The sequence below is a fragment of the Corvus kubaryi genome, unplaced genomic scaffold (assembly GCF_017639235.1).
Source record: "Corvus kubaryi isolate FWS band 111438036 unplaced genomic scaffold, C.kubaryi_AGA036_p1.0 37396, whole genome shotgun sequence".
Lineage (NCBI taxonomy): Eukaryota > Metazoa > Chordata > Aves > Passeriformes > Corvidae > Corvus > Corvus kubaryi.
This window is the reverse complement of record NW_024581135.1, coordinates 23,468,645-23,490,258: the sequence shown is the minus strand read 5'-3', so window position 1 is coordinate 23,490,258 and position 21,614 is coordinate 23,468,645. Positions and strand designations below refer to the sequence as shown.

General features: G+C 39.1%; 1 protein-coding gene across 3 annotated transcripts in view; it reads left to right on the top strand.

Moving 5' to 3' along the window:
* CWC22 (CWC22 spliceosome associated protein homolog) overlaps nucleotides 1–4,222 on the top strand; it is a 30,356-nt gene extending 26,134 nt beyond the window's left edge. For all 3 annotated transcript variants that reach the window (XM_042041001.1, XM_042041002.1, XM_042041000.1), the window contains exon 20: nucleotides 2,031–4,222. In XM_042041001.1, coding sequence (XP_041896935.1) covers nucleotides 2,031–2,617 — 587 coding nt within the window. In that variant the 3' untranslated portion in view covers nucleotides 2,618–4,222. The remainder of the gene's footprint in view (nucleotides 1–2,030) is intronic.
* The last annotated feature ends 17,392 nt before the right edge of the window (nucleotides 4,223–21,614 follow it).

Below are 21,614 nucleotides of genomic sequence, written 5' to 3'. Positions count from 1 at the left end.
GTAGAAAAATTTCCAAGGAAGAATTAGCTTTTGCTGATGACTTATTTTGTATTTTTATGCATTATAATTAGTGTTTAATATCTTATACTGTTGTGCTGATGTAGAACCTTCTATTTGACATGAACTGTCATAAACATTGCTTAGTCTTTAAAGTAATTGCTATTATGAGTTAGTGTGTGCAGTCTGCCCCAATATATATATAGCAGGAGCAGATGATAGCATAGCATGACTTCCTGTAGTATGGAAGTTTGCTGATTCAAAGTTTATTTGATTTATTATATGTCTTTGAAATGAAAAGTATTAATAAAAGCATTGTGAACTGCTCCTGCTTTGGAAATGCAGTTCTGGTCTCCAGCACAATCTCGTGGCAAGGTGGGAGCTGTGTGTCATGGCTAACAGCATTAGTGACAACAGCATGAGAGAGGGCACAGGCAAACAGGGTCAGAGGAGGCACTGGGTCCAGTGCAGAGCCAGATGGTCCTGCAGGGACAGCTGCAGATCTGCTGAGCTGCTTGATAGGAACCAGAGGGGTCAGTCCTTAGTGACAAACCAAGTGTGCAGGCTGCAAGTAGAAACACAGGGTTTTTTCAAAGTTTAGGACCTTCTCTTTTACTGCTTGCCTTTTCTGCATTGAGGAACACATTCATTAAAATTTGCATCTTGATACCTTTGCAGCCTAGTTTCACTTTTCAGTTTCTTGTGTACCTTACTACAGCAGTCAAAACACTAGTTGGAGATAGCAGTATTCTTTAATAGTAAACTTAATTGAGGTTCCATTACTGGTTATAACTCCAAAGTCATCCCGTGTTTGCAGTTTGTTGAATCTATAAAATAACTTGGAAGAGCTGAAAGGTTTTTCAGAGGAACGTGCTGCAGTATTTCACTGTTTTAATGGTGCAGTGTATAAAAGAAAAACAGAAAAGCTGCTGATTAGAAATTGAACTAAGTTAGGGATTACTGTTGTACTGCCTGTTAATGCTTGGAACTTCCTTCATCAGCTTGCTCAGCTCAGCACTGCCCTGGAGAGGAAGTTCTAACCGAAACAGGTCCAGCAGGGGATAAAATTTAGCTGCCATCAAAGCAGCTGGTTCTTTTCTGTTTGCTTTCTCAAGTCTTTTCCTGCATACTGGTGAATGTAAAATAGTATGGAAAACACTGCTTAAAAAACTTAATGCATTAAAATGTGTCTGAATTGATCCATCATTGCATTTTAACAAAATGTCAGCAAGCCTTAGTTCAGACACGAGACTAGACAATTCATATAATGCATGTACTGATAAATCAGTTTATGGCTGTGATATTTTCAAAGGTGATGAGAAGCAGCTGATGTGATTCTATAGTTCATACAATAAGGTGAATTAATGGTTATTGTAAATTGCTGTTAGTGCCAAATACTGTCAAGTGGGATCTAAAGGTCCCTGATAAAGGGCAAACAAGAAGGTTAAGGCCTGTTCCACTGAGACGAAACTACTGTGTATTTAGAAATACAGAAGTTAGTTTTAATCTTGTTGACAAAGCTGTCACTATTTCTCCTGAAAAATGAGCCTGAAGGCCGTTGTTACATTGCTGCAATACCATGATGTCAAGCTATTTCATCCTACCTTTCTTTCTTCATGGGATAGTATTGGAGATTTTTCCTCACCTGTTGTTTTTCATCTCCATTGACTGGTAAGCTTTTCCAGGAAAAGTAAATGATTTTGAGACTAGATAGTCTGGGAAAGGTCATCTTCCTAAAAAAAAGATTATTTGTGAGCGTGCTTTGATGCAAGACTTTTATAGCCTATGCTTGGTCCTTGGGCACAACTCAGCAGGAGGGTGACAACAGGTAGAGGTTTTCAAAAGACAGGCATCACTTGCAGATAGCAGAAGAATAAAAATCAGGAGTTCATTATCTTGGAACCTTTGTCCAGATATAGGTACACAAACATTTTCTGACAAAAAACGCTCTCTAGAACTCTTTCTGTAGTTTAATAAGTTTAACATACTGAATTAAAATGCAACCTTAGTTCCATAATGTGTTATAATTTCAGATGTTTCTAAAGCCAAAAGAAGGAGAACACAAAAGAAAAATAAAGAATCTGATAAAGTTTCCAGGAAAAAACAAGAAAGGAGAAGGAAATCGCTTGAGAAGAAAATGGGAAGGAGACATCAAGAGGAAAGAAGTGATACTGAGAGCAAACCAGAAAGAAATCACCGACATTTAAGAGAATCACACAGGAGAGGTGACGTATCAAAATACCATCACAGAGATGAGTCCAACGGCAGAGATGGTTACCACAGTGGGAAGGATAGGAACCGTGAAAGAAGTAAGGATCCAGAAAATAAACACAGTAGTTCGAAACTGAAGAAAGCAGAAAGAAGAGCTTCTGTGTCCGATGATGAAAATTACAGACACTGGAGCAAAGACGATGGACATCGTAGTAGGAAAAGAGAGAGATCGAAATCCCGGGAGAGGGACCGTGGCCATTGCAGTCCGAGGGAGGAGGAGCAGGCAGAGCGCTCCCGCAACGGTTCGGAGAAGCACCGGGACAGGCCCAGCCGCTACCCCGAGCAGCACAGGGAGTCCCGGAGGAACGACGACAGGCGCAGGGAGAGTTCCCCGCACAGGCGGAAATAGAGCCCAGCCGCCGTTTGCAATCAAGGTGCATTTCTGAGCTGTTCAAACTGTTTTTTAAAATCTATTACTGAAGTTTCTTTAAAAAAAAGATTTTGTACAAAGTGATAAGCTTGCATTTGTAAATTTTACCAGACTTTTTCAAATTTTCAGTACCACTTTTTTATAACTGTATCATTGAGTCTTTCTGTTATGTTCTTTGTTTGGAAAGACAAAGCTCTTTATTTTGTGAATAAAACAGTAAGATACCAGCAAAATGGGTGTTTTGTCACTTGGTTTCAAGTACTTGTCATTGTAATTTTGCAATCTAAAAAACGTTGGTTATTAACTTTGCCTGTTAATTGAAAGCCAGATGCTGAGTCTGGGGTGATAATGTACAAATTTCAGATTACAGTGTGAATGTTACATGAGAAAACTATACAATTTTCAGATAAGCATTCTATAGCTGCACGTTCTTTCAACCATGCAAACATGAAAGCTGTTTGACCAAAATCTTCAGGAAATAGTCAGTTGTTTTTTTTTTTTTCTTCAGGAGTTAAAAATTGAAAACACAATGTTGCTGTTTTAAATGTCACATATGAAAGTGTGTCAGCTTGTTCTGCTACTTTTCACAATGTTTTTTAATATTGTGACATCCTGAGCTAGTTACACTTGTGATCTTTTTGGAAAAAAGGTTGGTTTGAGTTTTTATTTTTTCAGTTGTGACTTTGATTTCCGAGTCATAGTCTTCAACTCTATCCCTACAACAGAAACATTTAAGGAACATCTTTTCCAGTGTATAAAATACTAGAAAGCAAAACAGGAGATGTTTCAAATCTTTTTAGGTGTTTTGAAGTGCTCAACTTTATTGAAGCAGAGTTCAAAAAACCACCCTTCAGTTGCTGCAGCAGTTTACAATATAAAATTGTTCAATCTGGAGTCATGGGGAACCACTCAATCTTGATTTAATGAGAAATGAATTAAAATCATTGGTTAAGATTAGTTCTCAATGGTAAGTTACAGAAAAATTTGCCAAGTCTTCAGGGTTGAAATAGCAAATAGTGTGGGGACATGGTCAGTAGGAAAGAGGTGATTACACAGATGATGCAGTTACTGATGCTGTTACAGCATTTCTTTTTCATTTGTGAAATGAACACAATTGCTGGACAAAAGAGAACTTCTACATTTCATGTGTAAATCCTATTTCTTGTATAAAGCATAGGAAATACAGTTGAGCTGTTTTATAACAGAAAGTAGAACCATTCCTAAGGAAGTAGATCAGTTTTGCCTAAATCTTGTCTCAGCATTTTTCTAAGAAAAATGTCTATTTTATTTCTTTTCCTGTATTTGACAGAATTTATTTCTGCAACCTTTCATGTAATAAAATGTTTTCAGTCAAAAACATTTTCATAGAAAATAAATTCATATTTCAGAAAAAAGATTTCTATCTTGTTAAGGCACACAGCTAAAAATACTTTGGTGGCATCATGTGGTATATGTTTAAACTGTTGGATTTTTGCCCAACACACGTCTCATTTTCAAAATGATGTGTGCATTTTGGCAGTGTGTTAAATCCACAAAAACTTAATTTGAAAGAATGTATTCTAAAAAGAATTCTGCTAATTCTTATGCTTTGGTATTCTTGAATTTTCTTTGATAGCTCTCTATGCACATTATTGAAAATAATCTATACTTCATAATGGTTTAATTGTACAAGCTTATTTAATTTATCTAGAGTAATACTTCCCTTAATATGTTATGGGTTTAGTAGCATATATTTTATTAACTCATAACGTTTGAGATTTTCTGGTCAAGTTAGAAAGTCTGATAATGGCATCTTTAATAAATGGAAATACATTAAAACAGTACATGTGAAAACATGTAACATGTATTCTACAGCATCCTGTGCCAGCAGTCTTACTATAGAGTACCTGTAAAAGCATGTTTCTTTTATAGTCTCTGCCTGATCACTTTAATTTCCTACTTAGTGATGTGTTTTCCTTGCCATCTTGTGTGTGATTTTATAGACCTAAGCCTGTATATTTGCCATTTCTTTTCTAGAAGTTAAAATTCACCTGCAAGCTCACCTTATGCAGGTCTGCTCTCTAGGCTTGTCCTCCTGCTCTTTATTTATTTATTTTACTGTATTTTTTACAAGGGAAAGAAGTCAAAATAATCTGTAGTATTCAAAATGAGGGTATTGCAGGAGATGCACAGTGCCATAAGAGTTTTGGGGGTGGTCAGTTCTCGGTTGCTGTAGAGCTGAGTGACACTGGGTGATCTGGGCTTGCTTTCCTCTGCAGTAACAGCTGATTGTAGACCCTGCACAGTGAAGGAGTGACTCGTGCATCTTGTCTGTAATTAATACTGGAGCTCTAGGTTGTGGTTTGAACAGCAATTTTGACTGAAAGACTTCAAGAAGTGGAGGTCCTGTGATTTTCTTCATTTTGTTCAGTTGTTAATCCTTGATAATTAAAACCAAGGTTGAAACACCTTGGCCTTGGTTTGGGGGCTGACTGATAAAGGAATCTTCCAGACTCAGCTGCGAACCAGAGATTTGTGGGAAGGAATTTGTGATGACCTGCTCTCATATTGCATGCTTAAAATTTAACTTTTGAATGTGGTTCTAATATCCACGTCCATAGATACAGGCAAGAGAGGCTGCATCCCTTCTGCTAGGAGTGCCTGGCTGAGTTCCTGAATTTCCTCACAGTGGTGGTGTGAGGTGTTAGGGAGATGAGCTGCTGACGCACCCAGTAAATTCATGTTGGTGTAGAAATAAATCTTGACTGAAGCATTTGTGGTATTGGTAAGAACTGTGATTCTGCTCTGTAACTATTTGGAGCAAGGTCTTCAAGCATGGCTGTTCATGTACTCAAGTCTAAAATGTGTTTCTTGGGGGGGAAAAAAAGATTACCACTGTTTGGGCCACATTGTTACATAAATCATCAAAATACAACAGTATGAAAGCAGATAAATTCTGAGACAAAAACTTTCTGTTTACATTAAAATTGTCTTTAACAGATGATGCTTTCTAAAACAGTTTTAGTTGCTGTTTAAGCAACATTTCAGTCTTCAGATTGTAGAGAGATAGGTCAGTTCTGCATAGGAATGGGAGCCTGACTACAAAAATGTTTTTCTGCTTGTGTTACGTTAAACGACTTTTATAGTCCGATCACGTCCATACTGAAAATCAAATTCAGTTTTGAATATTACTGGTAGTACTAACTAGATGTCGATGGTACATTATTTTAACCTAGGAGCATGGTGTCCTCTAATTTACTTGAGGCTCCAGTAACATAACTCTTCTTAACTTTTGAAAGAAAAATAAATGGTGAAATTGAAATGCAGACTATAAGGGGGTATTTTTATTAAAACTACACAAAAAATGAATTGTAGGTTAAAAGAGGCAGGAGCAAAATACAACCTTTATAAACTGGGAAAACTGTAGGTCAGTTCAGATATTTTTTGCTTTTTTTTAGGTTTTCCTCAAGTCTGTAATTTGGCTGAGACTAGTTAGGGATTTTCTTTTCTTGTCTACCCATGAATGTCATCAAGCATTTTCTTTTAACTTCAAAAAAAAGGGGAGAGGGTGCAGCTTCAAACCTTAGTATTGTTGGAGAAAATGGTTTGTTAGCCCATCAAACAGACAAGGCCATTAAGAAAGTTAACTGCCACGTTTTGACTGTTAAAGCTATGTCCATTTTGAGTATTTTTTCCCATTATTTTGTGAAATAAAGGGGGCACCAGAATCTTTCCTGAGGGAGAAAATAAGGTGCAACATTCCTCAAGATGGTGAGGGAAAGAGCAAGGATGTGTAAGAGGATGCAAAGCTCCGTGAGATAATTTGTTTCCAGTGTCAGAGTGCCTGTGACAGGTAAGGAGTGAGGTCAGAGCTGTTCTTGCAGGGGCTGGTGGCACGAGTGTGTGGCTGCAGTGCTAATTGTTTTCACTTGGTGACTGGTATTGCTCCTTAATTACTTAACCAAAACGTTAACCAAATCGTTCTTAACCAAATCATTCTCCCTTGAAAATTGGCAGTCCCTTTGCTTTTTTTCAATGGCTTACCTATTGCTTTTGGAGGCACTTTGTGCCTCAGCCACAGCTGTGAAATCTCTTGTGAAATTTCACATTCTGGGTTTTTTGTAGCATAAAAAGCTGCGTAAGAATTCCTTTGTTACTACCTTACCTAGAATTTGGTATAACTTGAAGAAGATTCCTTGTTTTTCCAAGACCCCATGAATAAGCTCACTCCATCCCATAAAGACTGGAAATTTTCAGCACCTTGTTTTGCTCTGGAGTAATACTTAAGCTAATTGGAGAAATATTCATTGATTTAAAAGGGAGAGGAGTAAGATATTTGATGTAGTCATGGATGCTGCTACTGTGTTGTCTGTATTTGTTTTGCTCAGTACTCTTACTCTCATTAGGCTTTTCTTCATTTTCTCCTGCTGTACTTAAGAGTTTTTTCATTTTTTCCCTGGCCCTTTTGAACTTCATTCTTCATCACATGCAGTGTTAGCCATTTAGAAAAGTATAAGGCCACAAATACATCAAAAATTTACTATATAGCACTTGCACAATGTAGCAAAAAAAAAATCTTTAAAGGATAACTTGGCTGAAGGAACAGCGTGTGTTCGCACCTACAGTAAAGAACAAGCGTGCAGCACACTGCTTGCCTTCTTGCTGCAGAATAATGAATTACAGGACAATTGCGAATTTCATAAGGTTAATCAGTCTTGCATTTGTTGCCATTTCTTTCCGATTGCCTTCTTTTTGCACTGCCTTTGTTAGGAAGAAGTATCAGTAGAGTTTTACAGGTTTCTGAATTTAGAGGTCTTGTGTCTGCCAATGTGCCCTCAGAGGAGCCACAGTGGTATTAAGTTACTGCAGAAAAAGTAGAGGGGTCAACATGCAGCAGAGAATTGTATCCCATAGTCCTCTGTGTGCCTGCAGGGAATGCCAAGAGTTGGTATTTCAGCCTTTTGGCCATAAGGGCTCATGCAGATGTTCGTGGAGAGAGGTGTGCACTGCTCAGCCGGTTTATCCATCACTTCCACCTGGGCAGGGCTGTTACAAGAGAGATGCATCTTACTGTGCCCTGCCTTTCCCCCAGCTCTGCATGAGTGGGTGTGTTACGCTGCTGTGCATTTTGGTGATTGTTGCTCTACTAATGTTTCAAACAAGATAAGCAGGAGGTCTTGTCAGCTGTTGCTGCACACTGAGGGTTCACAATGGCTGCTGGAGCCCCGTGTCTCATCTGCCATGGCTGCTTTAGGGGGTGTAAGCAAAGAGAACCCTCAGCATAGAAAAAAGTGAAAGAGCCTCTCTTGGCTAAAGAGGGAGCCCAGAGGGAATAACTTCATTACACCAAAGCTAGCTTTTGCAAATACTTTTCCTCCTTTCCTCCTTCATCTTCTTCCTGGTTTTCAGTTATAAGTGAATGTCTTTGTGGGAAATTGTGAGGTGTCCCAGTTTTTCATTTGATAGATTAGAGACACAATGAGAAGTGCTCAAATAGTCAACTTGGAAGTTCCTCTGGAAAAAATAGTGTAGTCCAGCAGTGTTGATGGAAGAAAGATTCCACTGACAGGTGGCTGACAACAATCTATTTTGCTCTTTCAGTCCTAGTGAGAATGCCTTCCTCCCTCTCACACCACCACCCCTGAGTGCTCAGAGCTTTAAACACACTTCTTCACAGAATTGCATGCCAACACATCTCTTTTAAACTGTCCTCCCCATCTCCCAAGTGCCCCTCCTAAAAGAAAAGATGGTCATGTCTTTCTGTTCCCTGTTAAAAATGGCATTTCATTCCCCTGTTCTGGTGTCTGTATATACACCTTGAGAAGCAGGCCTAAGTAACTGATAGGGTTCAGGTGGCCTTCTCGTGGTCCTGTCTTAACCTGTGTTCACAGACTTCAGTTTCAGGGGATGTTTATGGTGGACAGAAAGCTGTGTTAATTTGTGGGTTCAAATAGGCAATTGAAAAGTTGGTGTATTAGATCGTATTATGCTGGGGGTGCAGACAGCCTTTGTGGCCTCCCATGAGGAAGGAAGACTTAAGTGATGACTACCTGGAATGGAATGCTCACTTTTAATGAATATGCTTCCTTTGTTCAGGCCGTGAGGTTGGATGTCTGTTCGTAGGCTCTGTCTCTTTGATTAGATTCACAAGGTCCCTTCTTCTGCCGTACACTTCATTATGAGTCACCAGAAATGGGACACAAAAGTGCTTAAGAAAAAATTGGAGCCAAGTGACTTACTTGATCAGTGATTGAAATGAGAAACTGAAAATACACATTTGGAAAGAAAAAATCCCTTTGCAACTGTGTTCCTTCCTGTCCTCTCTTCTCTGTACAGAAAAAAACCCCGTTATGCTTCTTTGTAGAAGAGAGACGGTGCATCAGGCTGTTTTGATCACTGTACTTGTTTGAACTGTGAATTCTTTGAGTTGTCATCCACAAGTGCTTTGCAGCCCATCATTTTCTGCAGATTGTGTGCATTTTGTGATTGTGGCTGTGAGGAGAAAACTGTGAGGATGGGCTCCTTGCTACGGCCATGCCAGGGAAGGACATACCCTTCGTGGAAGGAACCTCAGGCTAAGTTAATGCATGCAGAGTTGGTTTGTTTGTTTTATTTTGCAAAGAAATTCTTTCCTCCCACTTCATTTTTAGCTATTTACAGGGGTGCCGATGTGCTGGAGAAATGTATTTCAGTTTTCCACATGTGTATAAGCACACACACTTGCATGCAGTCTTCTATTTTCATTCTCTTGTTATGCAAGGGTTTAAAATTAGTTGTATTTGTGAATTAATATAGTTCATTGGAATACATTTCAGCTATTTTTACTCTGTAATGAGCTTTATCACCATGCTATCTGAATAGCTCACAAGCACTATTTTTCCTCTATACCCTGTTAACAGTATAAAATTTTCATCATCTTGATGATGTGAAATGTGGCTGGGAGAAAAAACGGTGTGTGGTAAATTAACTAAGGTTCTCGGCTGATACATGGTGTAATATAATGCCACCAAAGAGGAAAAATGTCTGGGTTTTGATGGTACCTCGTGACAGGCACTTCAAAAGGTGGGATTACAGAAAACAGCATTGCTGGTGTGTATTTTGGTGTCACATTCTGAGGTTTTCTACACACAATTCTACTTTCCTTTGCAGGAGTAAGTGAAGCAGAAGCTTCACTAGAACACTGCATGCCAAGATGAGGCTCTGCCTCGGGATGCCAGGAAGATGGGTGGAGCATCCTGTGATCTGTGTGCCTCTGATTACCACTGTGGTAAAGAGCAAGGCTGGATTTAGTGCATAGGATTTCTACCCAAGGCTTGAGGTCTGCCTCATTTTGGTTGCATATATAATCAAAAACTTTCTTTGTTTCACAGTATTTATAGGAAGGCTTTATTTCCTTAATTGCAGTTTCACTGTAGTTTATAAAGAAGCATGAAGACTCATTGTTTTTATGATCTGTACATCAAGCATTAGTCAAGGGAGAGTGAGCTTCAAGGTTAGTTGCATGGCAGTTGTCATCAGTCTGTGAAATTCTCATTTTGAATGACAGCTCTAATTTGCACTTTAACCCTACTGTTGGCTTTAACTTAGTCTTATTCCTTGTTCCTAGTAAGTCCAGCCTCTTCTTTCTCATGGAAGACCATTATAATATCTTTTTATAATACTAATTTAAAGGGGGAGGAGGGCCCCTCTTACTTTCTTAAGAAGCTTTTGGCCTGTTCTGAATTACATGTGAAATATTTAGTTCCTTATCAATCAGTGTTTCAGAAGAAGATTCCACAAATCTTGTAGACTATTCTTGTGGAATTGTCAAAAAGAAAAAAGGCTGTAATATGTTTTAAATGTATTGTTTTCATTTTCATTGAATGTTTCTCCTGTTAAAAGATAGAAGTGCTCATTTTCTCTTCCATATAATATTCATTATTGCCCGTGTTCAGGACTAAGTGCTTTTCTATTCATCTCTTCTGCAAACACTTCTTTAGAATTTCACTTCAGAAGAAAAGCCTTCGCAGCCTATAATCATATTTATTGCCTCTCCTTTCTCTCTCACACTGTTCCCTGTGATTTTAAGCCGTTCTCTGGGGCCATCAAAGACAGCATCCCTCTTGATGGGACCATACCACTAATTTTCAAAATGTCATTGTATTTTTGTTTTGTTTTGTGTTTGTTGCATTGTTTTTTGCTTTTCCTTATGCTTTGGAACAGTCTGTATGTTTGCTTCTTGACAGCCACTGAGCTGTCTACAGTGATGCTCTGGTCTTTCTTCCACAACTAGTATACCAAACATGCATGAATAATTCACAAGATTTCTTCTAATGCCCATTACTGTTCTTGTCAACAAAGACTTTCAGCTGTCAATGTTTTGTACTTTCAATTAATTCCAGTTCTTCAGTTTTCTGTTCACTTTTGTTTCAAGTAAGCCGAGTGACAGCTGGCTGCACTACACAGTGCTGGAACATGGGTTTGGGACTGTTTCACTGTTAACCTTTTGCCACACAGAATATTGACCACGTCTGTGTAAGCTGTCTAGCACCATGTCTCAAATAACTGATCTCTTACCTCGCAACTGGCTGCTTTTTTAATAGCCTCTTGTGCAGGACTTATTAGAAGCTTTTTGAAAGTCCAGACAAATCAGATTATTCCAAGTAGGTTCCTATAATTTTAATTGCCTTTAAGTTAATACTTTTACTTTTTACTGAATATCTATCACATATCTAAAAATTAGGTTAATCATTTCCCTTAAGACCTTTGATATACAACTGACTATTTGAATTAAAGGATTAAATTGCTGAAGAAAAGATGAAAATCTTTCCAAGAGGATAATTCAATGACTTTAGTTCAAATACATTTTAAAAATGTACTTAAAGGGAGAGGAAATGAGTAAGATAAAGAGACTGGGTGTGAAAAATGTTGTGAGTCCAGGTGGTTGAGCAGCTTCATTTGAAATTACTTGAGGAACAGCTTGAGTTTAATTTGTTTCATGCCAAGGACCAAAAAAACCCAGTGAAATAAAATATTTTACTCATTGAAAACTATCTTAATCTCTTGAACTGCTTAGTTCAATCACAAGTAGACATTATAGAGCTGCTGTGTCCCCGACTTGCTACAGCAGGTGACAAAAGCAGGAGGAAGTGTGAAGACGGCATCACTCCCTGTGGATTTATTAATCCATTTGTTAGGCTGGACGCCAAGATGCAGTGCCTGGCACACAGCACAGGGAGAATGTCACATGCACAAAGGCTTGAGGGCAAGGCAGAGGACAGCCCGCCACGTCTCCTTTGCCTGCTCTCTGCCCCTCCCATGCCCTCCGGCCCGATGGAAGCAGTGGCAGGACCAGGGGCCCGGCCTGCAGCCGAGGGAAGCTGCTGGGAAGGAGGGCGATGCCCCAGAAAGAGCCTGATGCTGGAGCTGAGCGTCCTCCTCAGCTCCCACCTGGTGCAACCCTGAGGAGAGCATGCCGGGATCCCGGGAGGCTGACACAAGCTCAATAGAGGCACAGGAAACAATTTCCTGGGCTACAGACCTCCTTATTGGAGACAGCACTGCATAGAACATGCTCTCTTTGGGTTACACACACATTTTTCGAGCACACACTCTCTGCCAGAGGAGCTTAGAGCTGGACAGCCAGGGTTGGCTTCGTCTTCCCAATCGGTTCTGCAGAGCCCTCGCTCCCTTCTCCACACAGAATTGAAAGCAGCGAGTGACAAAGCTGCAGAAAGGTCTTGTGAAAACTGGGGTTTTTCTTGCCCATTTAGAGTCCCTCATTCTACTGCAAAGAAAGAATGAATGCAGGTTCTTAGGGGGTGCCCATCTCCCCATTACAGTTGCTCTCTTGAAGGCTTTAAGCTCCAAAGGGAATTGGTGGAGGTTGTACGGTTTTGCAGGATGATGACTGGCAGAGGAGACTGCCTTGTCATACATCATTTCCTTTGTGGAGACACAACAACCTGTCTGCCATGCAGTTGCCAGATTCCCACATATTTTCAAAAGAGGTGATTTCCTGTGTGTCTACTGGAAAAAAATATGAAAATTTGTCCCTAATGAGCTAAAAACTGTGAGAGATAGGGACTTTGTGTAGGTGTAGATCTGAGCAGTGCATCACTTAGTCTTCCTCTCATTCTGATCCCAGAATTAATTCATGTGTTTCTGTGGTTCTTTCCAGCAGGGATTTCTTGTTCTAAAAAAGTGAGACTACCCATTGTCTTGATTCTTTCCTATTTGCCCATGCTGTGCAAATGTGAAAAAAATTCTAAAATCCTACTGTTTTAATATACCTGCATAGTTTAGTATAAGGAAGGTTGTTTTTCATTTCTGCTGAATGCTGCTGTAGCCATGACTGCTGATGTCCTGGTCAACTTAGTCTTTCATTTCACCTTTACAATGAAGTTGGAGGGAAGAGGGAAAGATTGAATGCACACGAATCATTTGGTAAAAGATCCTGTAGGTTAATAGCTCATTACCTTAAGTCATTCAAATTCCATCCAATCCATTTCTCAACATAATTACAGAGCAGACCAACTTTGATAAAACCTCCCTAATATATAAAATGCATTTGTTGTTGTGTAGATAAATGTGCATCTGCACACTGAAGCATTTTCTCACACTGAAGCATTTTCTTATCTGTGTGGAGTGCAGTGTATTCATTAGTGTTCCCCTTGGAGCTTCCATCAAATGGACATGGTAGGAGCTCAGAGGGAATTTCCTTCCCCCTCCTGGCACAGGCAGTAAAATCTGCACATCCCCCAAAACCTGTACTAGACCTTGAACAGCCCCCAGAGATCCCTCTGCCGTACTGTTGTCTGTGGGACTGCTGCTGTGTTTCCTTACAGCCTGTCAGTGTCTCTCCCATGAGACAAAGGGGTTCCACAGCCAACAGAGGCTTCATGAAGTAGAGACCTCCCGCTGTATTTGTCACTAGTGCTGAGGAAGCACAGAGCCTGGCACTGTTAGAAAGCAGCGCCTCAGGCCTGCTTGCCCTGCAGAGATCCTGCCCACAAGGGTGGCTCAGCCCCATCTCCCACAGCCATGGGAAAGGTTTCACAGAGCCCACCTTCCCTCTGCTCCCAAGAAGCTGCTGCTCTCTGAGGAGCTTGGTGTGGTAACAAACCCACCGGTATAAGACTAGGTGCAGATTGTTTTTGCAACTGTAGCCTAAGCAATTCTCTTCTGAGATCTGAGAGCTTCCTGTTCTGCTCTTTCTTTTGACAGTGCTGAAGCTACTCTTTTTCTGTACATGCTAAACCTCCTCAGAGGGAGAAGGCAGATCTTATGGCAGTGCAGTTTTTACATTGCACATGAGGTTTGATTTGCTTCTCTGTGGTTACACCAGATGCAATTTTGTTTGCAGGATACTATTTTAGTGGCTGTTCTTTTTCTGGGACTGTGTAATCATATGGAGGCAGCTTTTGATCTGTTTAGTGTATAATTAAGCTCTATCTATTGCTGTCTTTTTTTTGACAGAATGGCGAGTAAATGAATGAATGAAAATGTGCTGGGGAAAAAAACCAACTTTTTTCAGTTGAGTTATAAACCCTAAGAAAATAAGATGTAGAAATAAAGTTTTGATATAATTTCTATTATTCTTCTCCTAAAATCTTAATGTACGGTATCCATCCATACAATCTAAGGAAAGAATAAATATTTTAAAATTGTTGTGGGTTTTAATGGCAAATATGGTAATTCTAGGGCTGTAATTTTGTAAGGCTGTGGAGTTGTATGTTTAATAAGCAGCTATTTAATTATACATTGTGCTGGGTCTTTTAAATACATAAAATATATATCACAGAGCTGCATATTAAAATTAATCTTTAAAATGAGTAAGCAGTTAAGTTGAGGAACTTAAGTTTCCCAAAGTTACTTTACCTGCCAATTCAGTAATCACAATATTACTCTTTAACCAGTAGAACAACTCAGTCTCAACACTATGCATGAAATCCATGTGTATTTTAAAAACAGTATATCCACATAATATATCCATCAGTCCTACTAGTTAAGCAGAAGTAACTTCCTGCAGCTCAAATGAATATATGTATGCAGGCATAAAACGCCACTGAAAGTAAGAAATCAGAATAATCTAAATCTTGTGTACTGTTTGTTTCTCTTCCTGTGCTGTTCCTGTGGCACAAGCCTGCTCTAGAAGGTGTCCAATTACTGTGCCTGTAGACTGATTGATATGACTCATCCAGTGTGTCAAGAGGCATCCACCCTATTGATGCAATTTCTCACATCTCTGCTGAAATTAAGCAAGCACAGCTGCAGCTTGTCCTTTAAATATTCTTAACCTGGTTTCCGTTCAGATTTTGTATGGATGTAACTATTTAAGTTGGTTCACATTTTGTTCCATATTTTTTCTGAGTTATCTTTTGACAGAAATAGGGGAAAAAAGTTTTAGTATGGAAAAGGAAATGTTTCCATATGAGAGGGAGAGGGAAGTTTTTATATGCTGTCTCTCTGCTGGTGGAGGGAAAAAATCAAACCAATAAACCTGTAGTCAAATACTTATAAATTTGCAGAACTGATAGTATGGCCCACACTGCCCAATAACACAGGTATAGTTGTACAAGCTTTTTCTGCAGAGCTGACATGTATACATTTATCCTTTTAAGTAAATGCTCTTGTGCTGCCTTCCTACACTGAAATATGCTGCAATACCAGCATAAAGCACCTAACAGATTTGTCTGCTTTCAGACTAGTTTACAGCATGCTGTACCACCTCAGTGAAGTAGACAGCTTGTGTCACCTGTCTTGCCAAACTTGCACTGGTCTTATTTAAGACAGAGCTGCAGTTGGAGCTAAATCCTATTCTCGCTGTCACTAGGGTAATTCCCCTTGGGGATTAATTAGAAAGGCTATTATTTATTTTATAATTCTGGATGATGCATTGAGATTTCATACTGAATAGCATTAATTCAAGTACTTACAATTTTTATAATGCTTTGTTTGATTCTCATTGTTCAGAGAAGGTCTTGAGGCTGTTGTAAAGTGCCTTGCACCACCACCCTTTTTATTTTACTCCACACTAACTTTTACAAGGTAAGGTTTGGCTATGCAAAGAATAAGAGATTCTGGTTATCCTTGGTACCTTTTTCAATCCATAGCCCAAGATAGAAGATGACTAGTTTCCCATGTGATCTAAAGCACTAGCAGTTATATTGGATTTTGTATTTCATAGTTTTTCATCAGGGGAAAAGTGCCAAAATTATGCTGCATATGCTTGGCTTCTTGTCTGTCCTCGAAGTGGCAAATCTCTGGGAGAAGAGTCTGCCCTTAGCCAAAAAATGATCTTTTCAAATCAGATTTTCTTGGAATTGTAGTGTGTTGCACCATTTTTATATAAATACAAAAATGTTCAATATATAAACATCCTTGCTTTTTATTCGGTGACACCAAAATCACAAATGCATTAGTTCAAATGCCTTATACTACCCTTCTCACAGTTCCTCATCTCCTATGCTGTGCAGGTAGTATTATTTTTAAAAACAGATGGGAACTCAGGAGGTGACTCTGATCTTTCACCTGTACTTTAAAGAGATACTGCATAGTTCTTATCTGGAAACCCCTGGTGATTTTAATGGAGTCAGGTTTAGGAACACTGAAGGAAGGAAATATTCTAATTGGTTTTGGTTTTGAGCTGAAGAACAGTTTGTTTCTATGTTAAATGAAGTAGTGAAAACAAATAGCATGCCATCTGGCTAGCCTACCTGGGTACTTTACCAGGAGGTTTTCAGATGTTCTCCCTGCCAGTTTTCAACTTCTTAAGTCCTATGTTACTGATGTACTTTCTTTACACAGTTGTTCTTTCCTGTTTAGGAATTATCTTGTTCCTTGAACTGAATTAGAATTTTTAAAATCTTACCCTCTTTCGCAAAGATTTCCCCTGTCTGTTGTTTGAATTATTTATCCTCTAAATTAAAAAATCTCTAGTGTTTCCAGAATTCACAGTAAACCAGTTATACAGAGAAATAGTCCTCCATGTTATCTGTGAAACTGATATTCTCAGGGGGCAGGATAACATTGATGTACCAGTGAGCTCTCATTCTTGGAACAGATTGTGACTGAAAGGAAGGGTTTAGCAGCTTTTCTAGTGCTTGGAAAGATGTCATATGTTTTTCTTTAGATCACTTTTTTTCCTGCTTCAGTTTCTCAAAGCAAGAACATCCTGCAAAAAATAAAAACATTTAGCATAGCTGGGGAAGTAATGGAGTACAGACAAAAGTAATTTCATAAATCCAAAATATTTATTGCTGACTGCAACTTTAAATGTTGTTTTTTCTTAGTATGAAACAAACATATGTTCACAAATATCTTTGAAAACAACTGTGAGTATATAAATGACAACAAATTTGTGAGGAAGGATTCATATGTGTTTTGGGTTAATCTATTTGTTGTTTATGATGAAGGTGCACATACAACTTTAATCACTACTTAGAGACATGGTTCTCTGAGCATGACGTAGATAATAAAGAGAATTCCTTGTGCCAAACAGCTTACAATCTAAATCCATGTAATTTTTCTCAACATGCAATCAGGAAATGGAAATGCTATCATGGGAATTAACTGATCTGTCACACAGTACAAATAGCATAGTTACGTAAGACTGAATGGTTGGCAGATATTTATATGAGCATACTTTATGAACTAACTTATCAAATAATTTGGAATAATGCAGATAATTTGTAGGCACCCTTCCCATCTGATACTGAGCATTCTAAATATAGCTAGCAGACACAAGTTTAAAAACCAGGGATAACTGATCCATTAGAAGTCAAGTGGGACACTTAAACACTTTAAAAACCCCAGAAAACTGGAAATCTATGGACAAAAGTAAAGAGCGGTGAAAGTTAATAGCAAATTTCAAAAAGCATCTCAAGTAACTCCATCAAATATAGATGCAAGGTAAAAAAAAGAACAAAAACCCCAAATCACTGTCCTTTTTAAAAAATAAAGATAGATTGGTTAGCGACTAGCAGGTTGGCTAAGTAGTTGCTTTGTCTGTTTATACAGGGGAGGCAGATGGAGATCTGCTAAATCTGGGATTGTTTCCCCAGAGGCAATAACAGGGAAGCTGGAAAATGTACAAGCATGTAAGATATCTGGTTATAAAATGTCAGATTTCCTTAGAGGAACCAAAACTCGAGACATGCATACAGATGTGAATTTTAAATTAAGGGAATCAATGAAGTTTCTAAAGTCTTAAAAAAATACTTGATCCAGAAACAACTCTAAAGAATTCCTTTATGGTAAAAAACAAACCAAAATCCCTCAATGAACAGGTGATAAACAAGGAATTGCATGCCAGTGGGAAAAACTCTAACAAAGCCTTTTGAAGAAAAGTTGTGAGAAAATACCAAAATCTCTTGGTAAGGGTCTGGAACATGGATTCAGGCACAGAAGATCTTCATTCAGTCATCAGAGGGACTTTCTTCACCATACTTTTTCCATGCATAAAAGTTAGTGGTTAGATTTTTAGCTGTGTTTTATTAAAATTCTGTTTGTCAGGCCTTAATTTTGAAGACCACGGAAATAAGTGGATATCTTCAGGAAAAAAAAAAAAAACAACAACACAAAACCAAACACCTCTCAAGTTTCTTCTTCTCAGGAACATGGTGACAAGGCTATTACTGTCTTGGAACAGGTAGGGTGCAAAGCAAACACAGAGGTTGCCCATATTCACTTAAAGCCAGTATGACTTTAGAGACTGGGGCAGCTACTCTGGGAAAGAAGATGTGTCGAGGTAATCACTTAGAAACATCTCCCATTATAAAAAAATTGGTTCTTAATGGAGGGGAAATAATTGAAATTACTGTACCTGTAGTTTCTGTGTCTATATGTGGTCTCCCAATTTCTGAAGTGTCTTTTACTGAAACACTTCTCAGCAAAGCTAACAGTTAATAGGTTACTACTGGAGAAGCCATTTAAGAAGTAGTCCTGGAAACACTTGGTTTATTTCCACAGACAGATACTTGTGTAATGTGCCTTGAGAGTATTTATTCTTGTTGTTATTCCTCGCATTATTTGCCATATGGGATCACCAGAAAGGCAAATCAACATTTGGAGCATTAGGATACTGTTTTCATATTTTGCATAGGCCACAAACAAACAAGAAGTCTGTAGTCATACCTCAGATGCCCTGTGCTGCTTAGAGACAGCTTATTTTTGAAATGGATTACAGTAAAACAATATTGAACCTTAATTCCCAAAAATGGTACAACAGTCAAATAGAGGAAGACTTCCTCGAAATAAATGGGAGGCTTTTAATATATATAAAAAATAGCTTAGTGTGGAGAACACAGCAGTTTCCTTGTTTGCTGGGGACAGAGAAAAATTTACTTACATTTCTGGCACTATGTCTCTTACAGCGTGAGTCACAAATGTGAGGGTTGCTTGAGGCTTCCCAGTGGTGACCTCTCCTCATGAAGTGATATCAAATGTCACCCAGATGTAATACTACTGTTCCCTTTTGTAGAAAATATTTCCCAGCTCTTGGGACATCCTGAATTGATGTTGGGTTGTAGGTATTCCTAAGAGGTTTGTTTGCATGCACCATTCTGCAAGGATCTAACTCTTTTCAGTGACAAACTTGTGTCACATTAAACCTATGTTCAGTGACAGATGTTTTAGAAAAGCCATCTAAGTTTGTTTTGGTAGAGCCAAACTTAAAGTTCTGAAAAAACCGAAGTGATAAAATGCAATTCTAATTCATACTCAGCATGTTTTCTTCATACCCTGAATATTCTTACTTAGGATAAGATCCCACCTCTGTCTGGTTTTATATGTTGATTTATGCAGCTTTCCAGCAAAATGCATCAAAAACCTCTCCTTTCCATGAGGTTCCTCTGAATTTACAGACCTGTTATCTCCTTCTAAGGTCTCCCTGGCTAAATGGTCTTCCTGTTGCTCAGACCACTTTTGAAGTTGTTTTGATATTCTACAACTATTCTGTAATTTCATAACTTCTAGTGTGTTTTCAGCATTTAATAGAGATGAAATGTGACACTTTGATAATACAGATCACAGGGCATTTTAAATTTCCAACTTTTCACACTTACACAATCTTCTAGACCACAGGATTGGATAGGGAGCTGGAGTCAAGAATGGTGAGTTACACAGTGGAAGACAACTGTGAAATGCATCATAAAGATGTGTACAACTGTGGGTTAAATGTTGCTGTTTCTGATGAGAACAGCCCTTTCAAAGACAGACCCAAGACATACTTTCGCATCAAGTGTTCGAAACCATATACAATTATCACCTGCCATTACATCTCTCTGTAGGAAGCTGATGGTTAGAACTCACTGAAATATCTTTTTTGTTTGGTTGTTTTGGGTTTTTTTGTTATCATGAGCCACTGAAATGTTCTTGTTCTGAAGAATGCTATAGCATTCACAGGGTTCTTACACATTTCTATATTAACAGCAAATATGGTGCATGGTCGTTTGCAGACCACCTTTCTATTTGAGATTGAATAACATCTCTGTGGCAACTACAACAGTTGCTTATGTAAGTAAAATAATACTGCCTGGATATAATATTCTTAGTTCTTTACAATAGGACTTGAAAGTTGGATATGAAGACAAAATTGGTGAGTTTTTGTCCAGTCAATTTTGAGATTTCCGAATATGTTTTGGAGACTGTTGTGCTAGGTTACTGCAAGTCTGTCTTGAAAAGGGCTAAAAGATAGACAAAAGATAATCAAATATGAAAATGTTTTCTAATGCTAATGTGCAGTCATACACATATGTGCCTTTTCAAGATAATTAGTTTGATCAATTTATTGTCTGACTGATCCCAAACCCTGTCTGTGTATTTTTGGTGGTGGTGTTGTTTGTTGCTGAAGCAGTTGTATACACTCAAAATTCCTCTACCACTGGTCCAACACTCCCAGTCTCAGTAGTGGATTTGTCCTGCCATGCCATCTATTCTGCTGCTACAGATTCAGACAAGCTCAGGACTTCTGGGGGAAAAATAAGTATGTGTCCTGTTTTCAGCTTCTCTTTCTCTCTGTAGGAGACCAGCAAGTCTTTCAAAAACACTTAGGTATGCTTTAGAGTTCAGATTTCTTCGGAGCAAGAAGTTTGTGGTAGGTAAAACACCAGAAGAAGGGTTATATTCATGTTTTTATGGGATGATTAATTCAAACTTTCATAATTTCCTGTCCTGAATGCTAAAAGAACTTACTGAACATAAAACTGTAAACAAGGTATGATGCAATTCTTCACAGTATTAAGTATCACTGTCTTCTCCAAAATCTGAAATTGAAAGTTCAGCAGGAAGTTTTTCTCTAAAGTTAAATGTTCTTGTTTTCCTTCCTGGAGAAGAATAGCAAAATAAATGCTGCAGGATTCCCCATGTTTGCATCACATTCTCCAGGAGCAGTGTTTTAAGTATAAAAGCTAACTCAAATTATAAAAATGCTGTAAAAATACTTATACTTAAGTTTGCATAGATTTTGGTGTTTCTACCATTATTATTTTCTCTTACGTACTTACAAAACCCGTCGTTTTCTAGTGTAATGTTTATCTTTAGGATACGGTTTTACGTTCTACAAAACAGAACTGCAGAATAGTGGCTATTGTTTTGAAGCCCTCACAGGTGGGCTGGCAAAGCCAGGGGGCTGGGAGGCTCGCTCGAGGTTTGTGTGAATTTAGGGAACAAAGCAAACTCTGACAACCTTTACTCCTTCCTGAAGGAGTAAGGAAAGCAGGAGATGCGGCGGTGTTCCAGCTGGGTGTTTGGGGATTGTTTCTCAATCAATGGGACGAGGCTGTGCTGCCTGTGGCACGCGAAGTCCCAGAGGCTCCGGGGAACACTGAGGTAACCGCGCCCGCCCGGCGCAGGGCTCGCCCGGGGCAAGCAGACGCACTGGGCTGGCGCAGGGCCCCCGCAGCCCCGCTCGCCTCAGCCGCGAGGCTCCGGCGCCGCCGCTCTCCCCTCAGGGCCCGGCCGCCGCCACAGGTGCCGCGGGCCGCCCCGCCCCCGGCGCGAGCGCGCAGGCTCCACC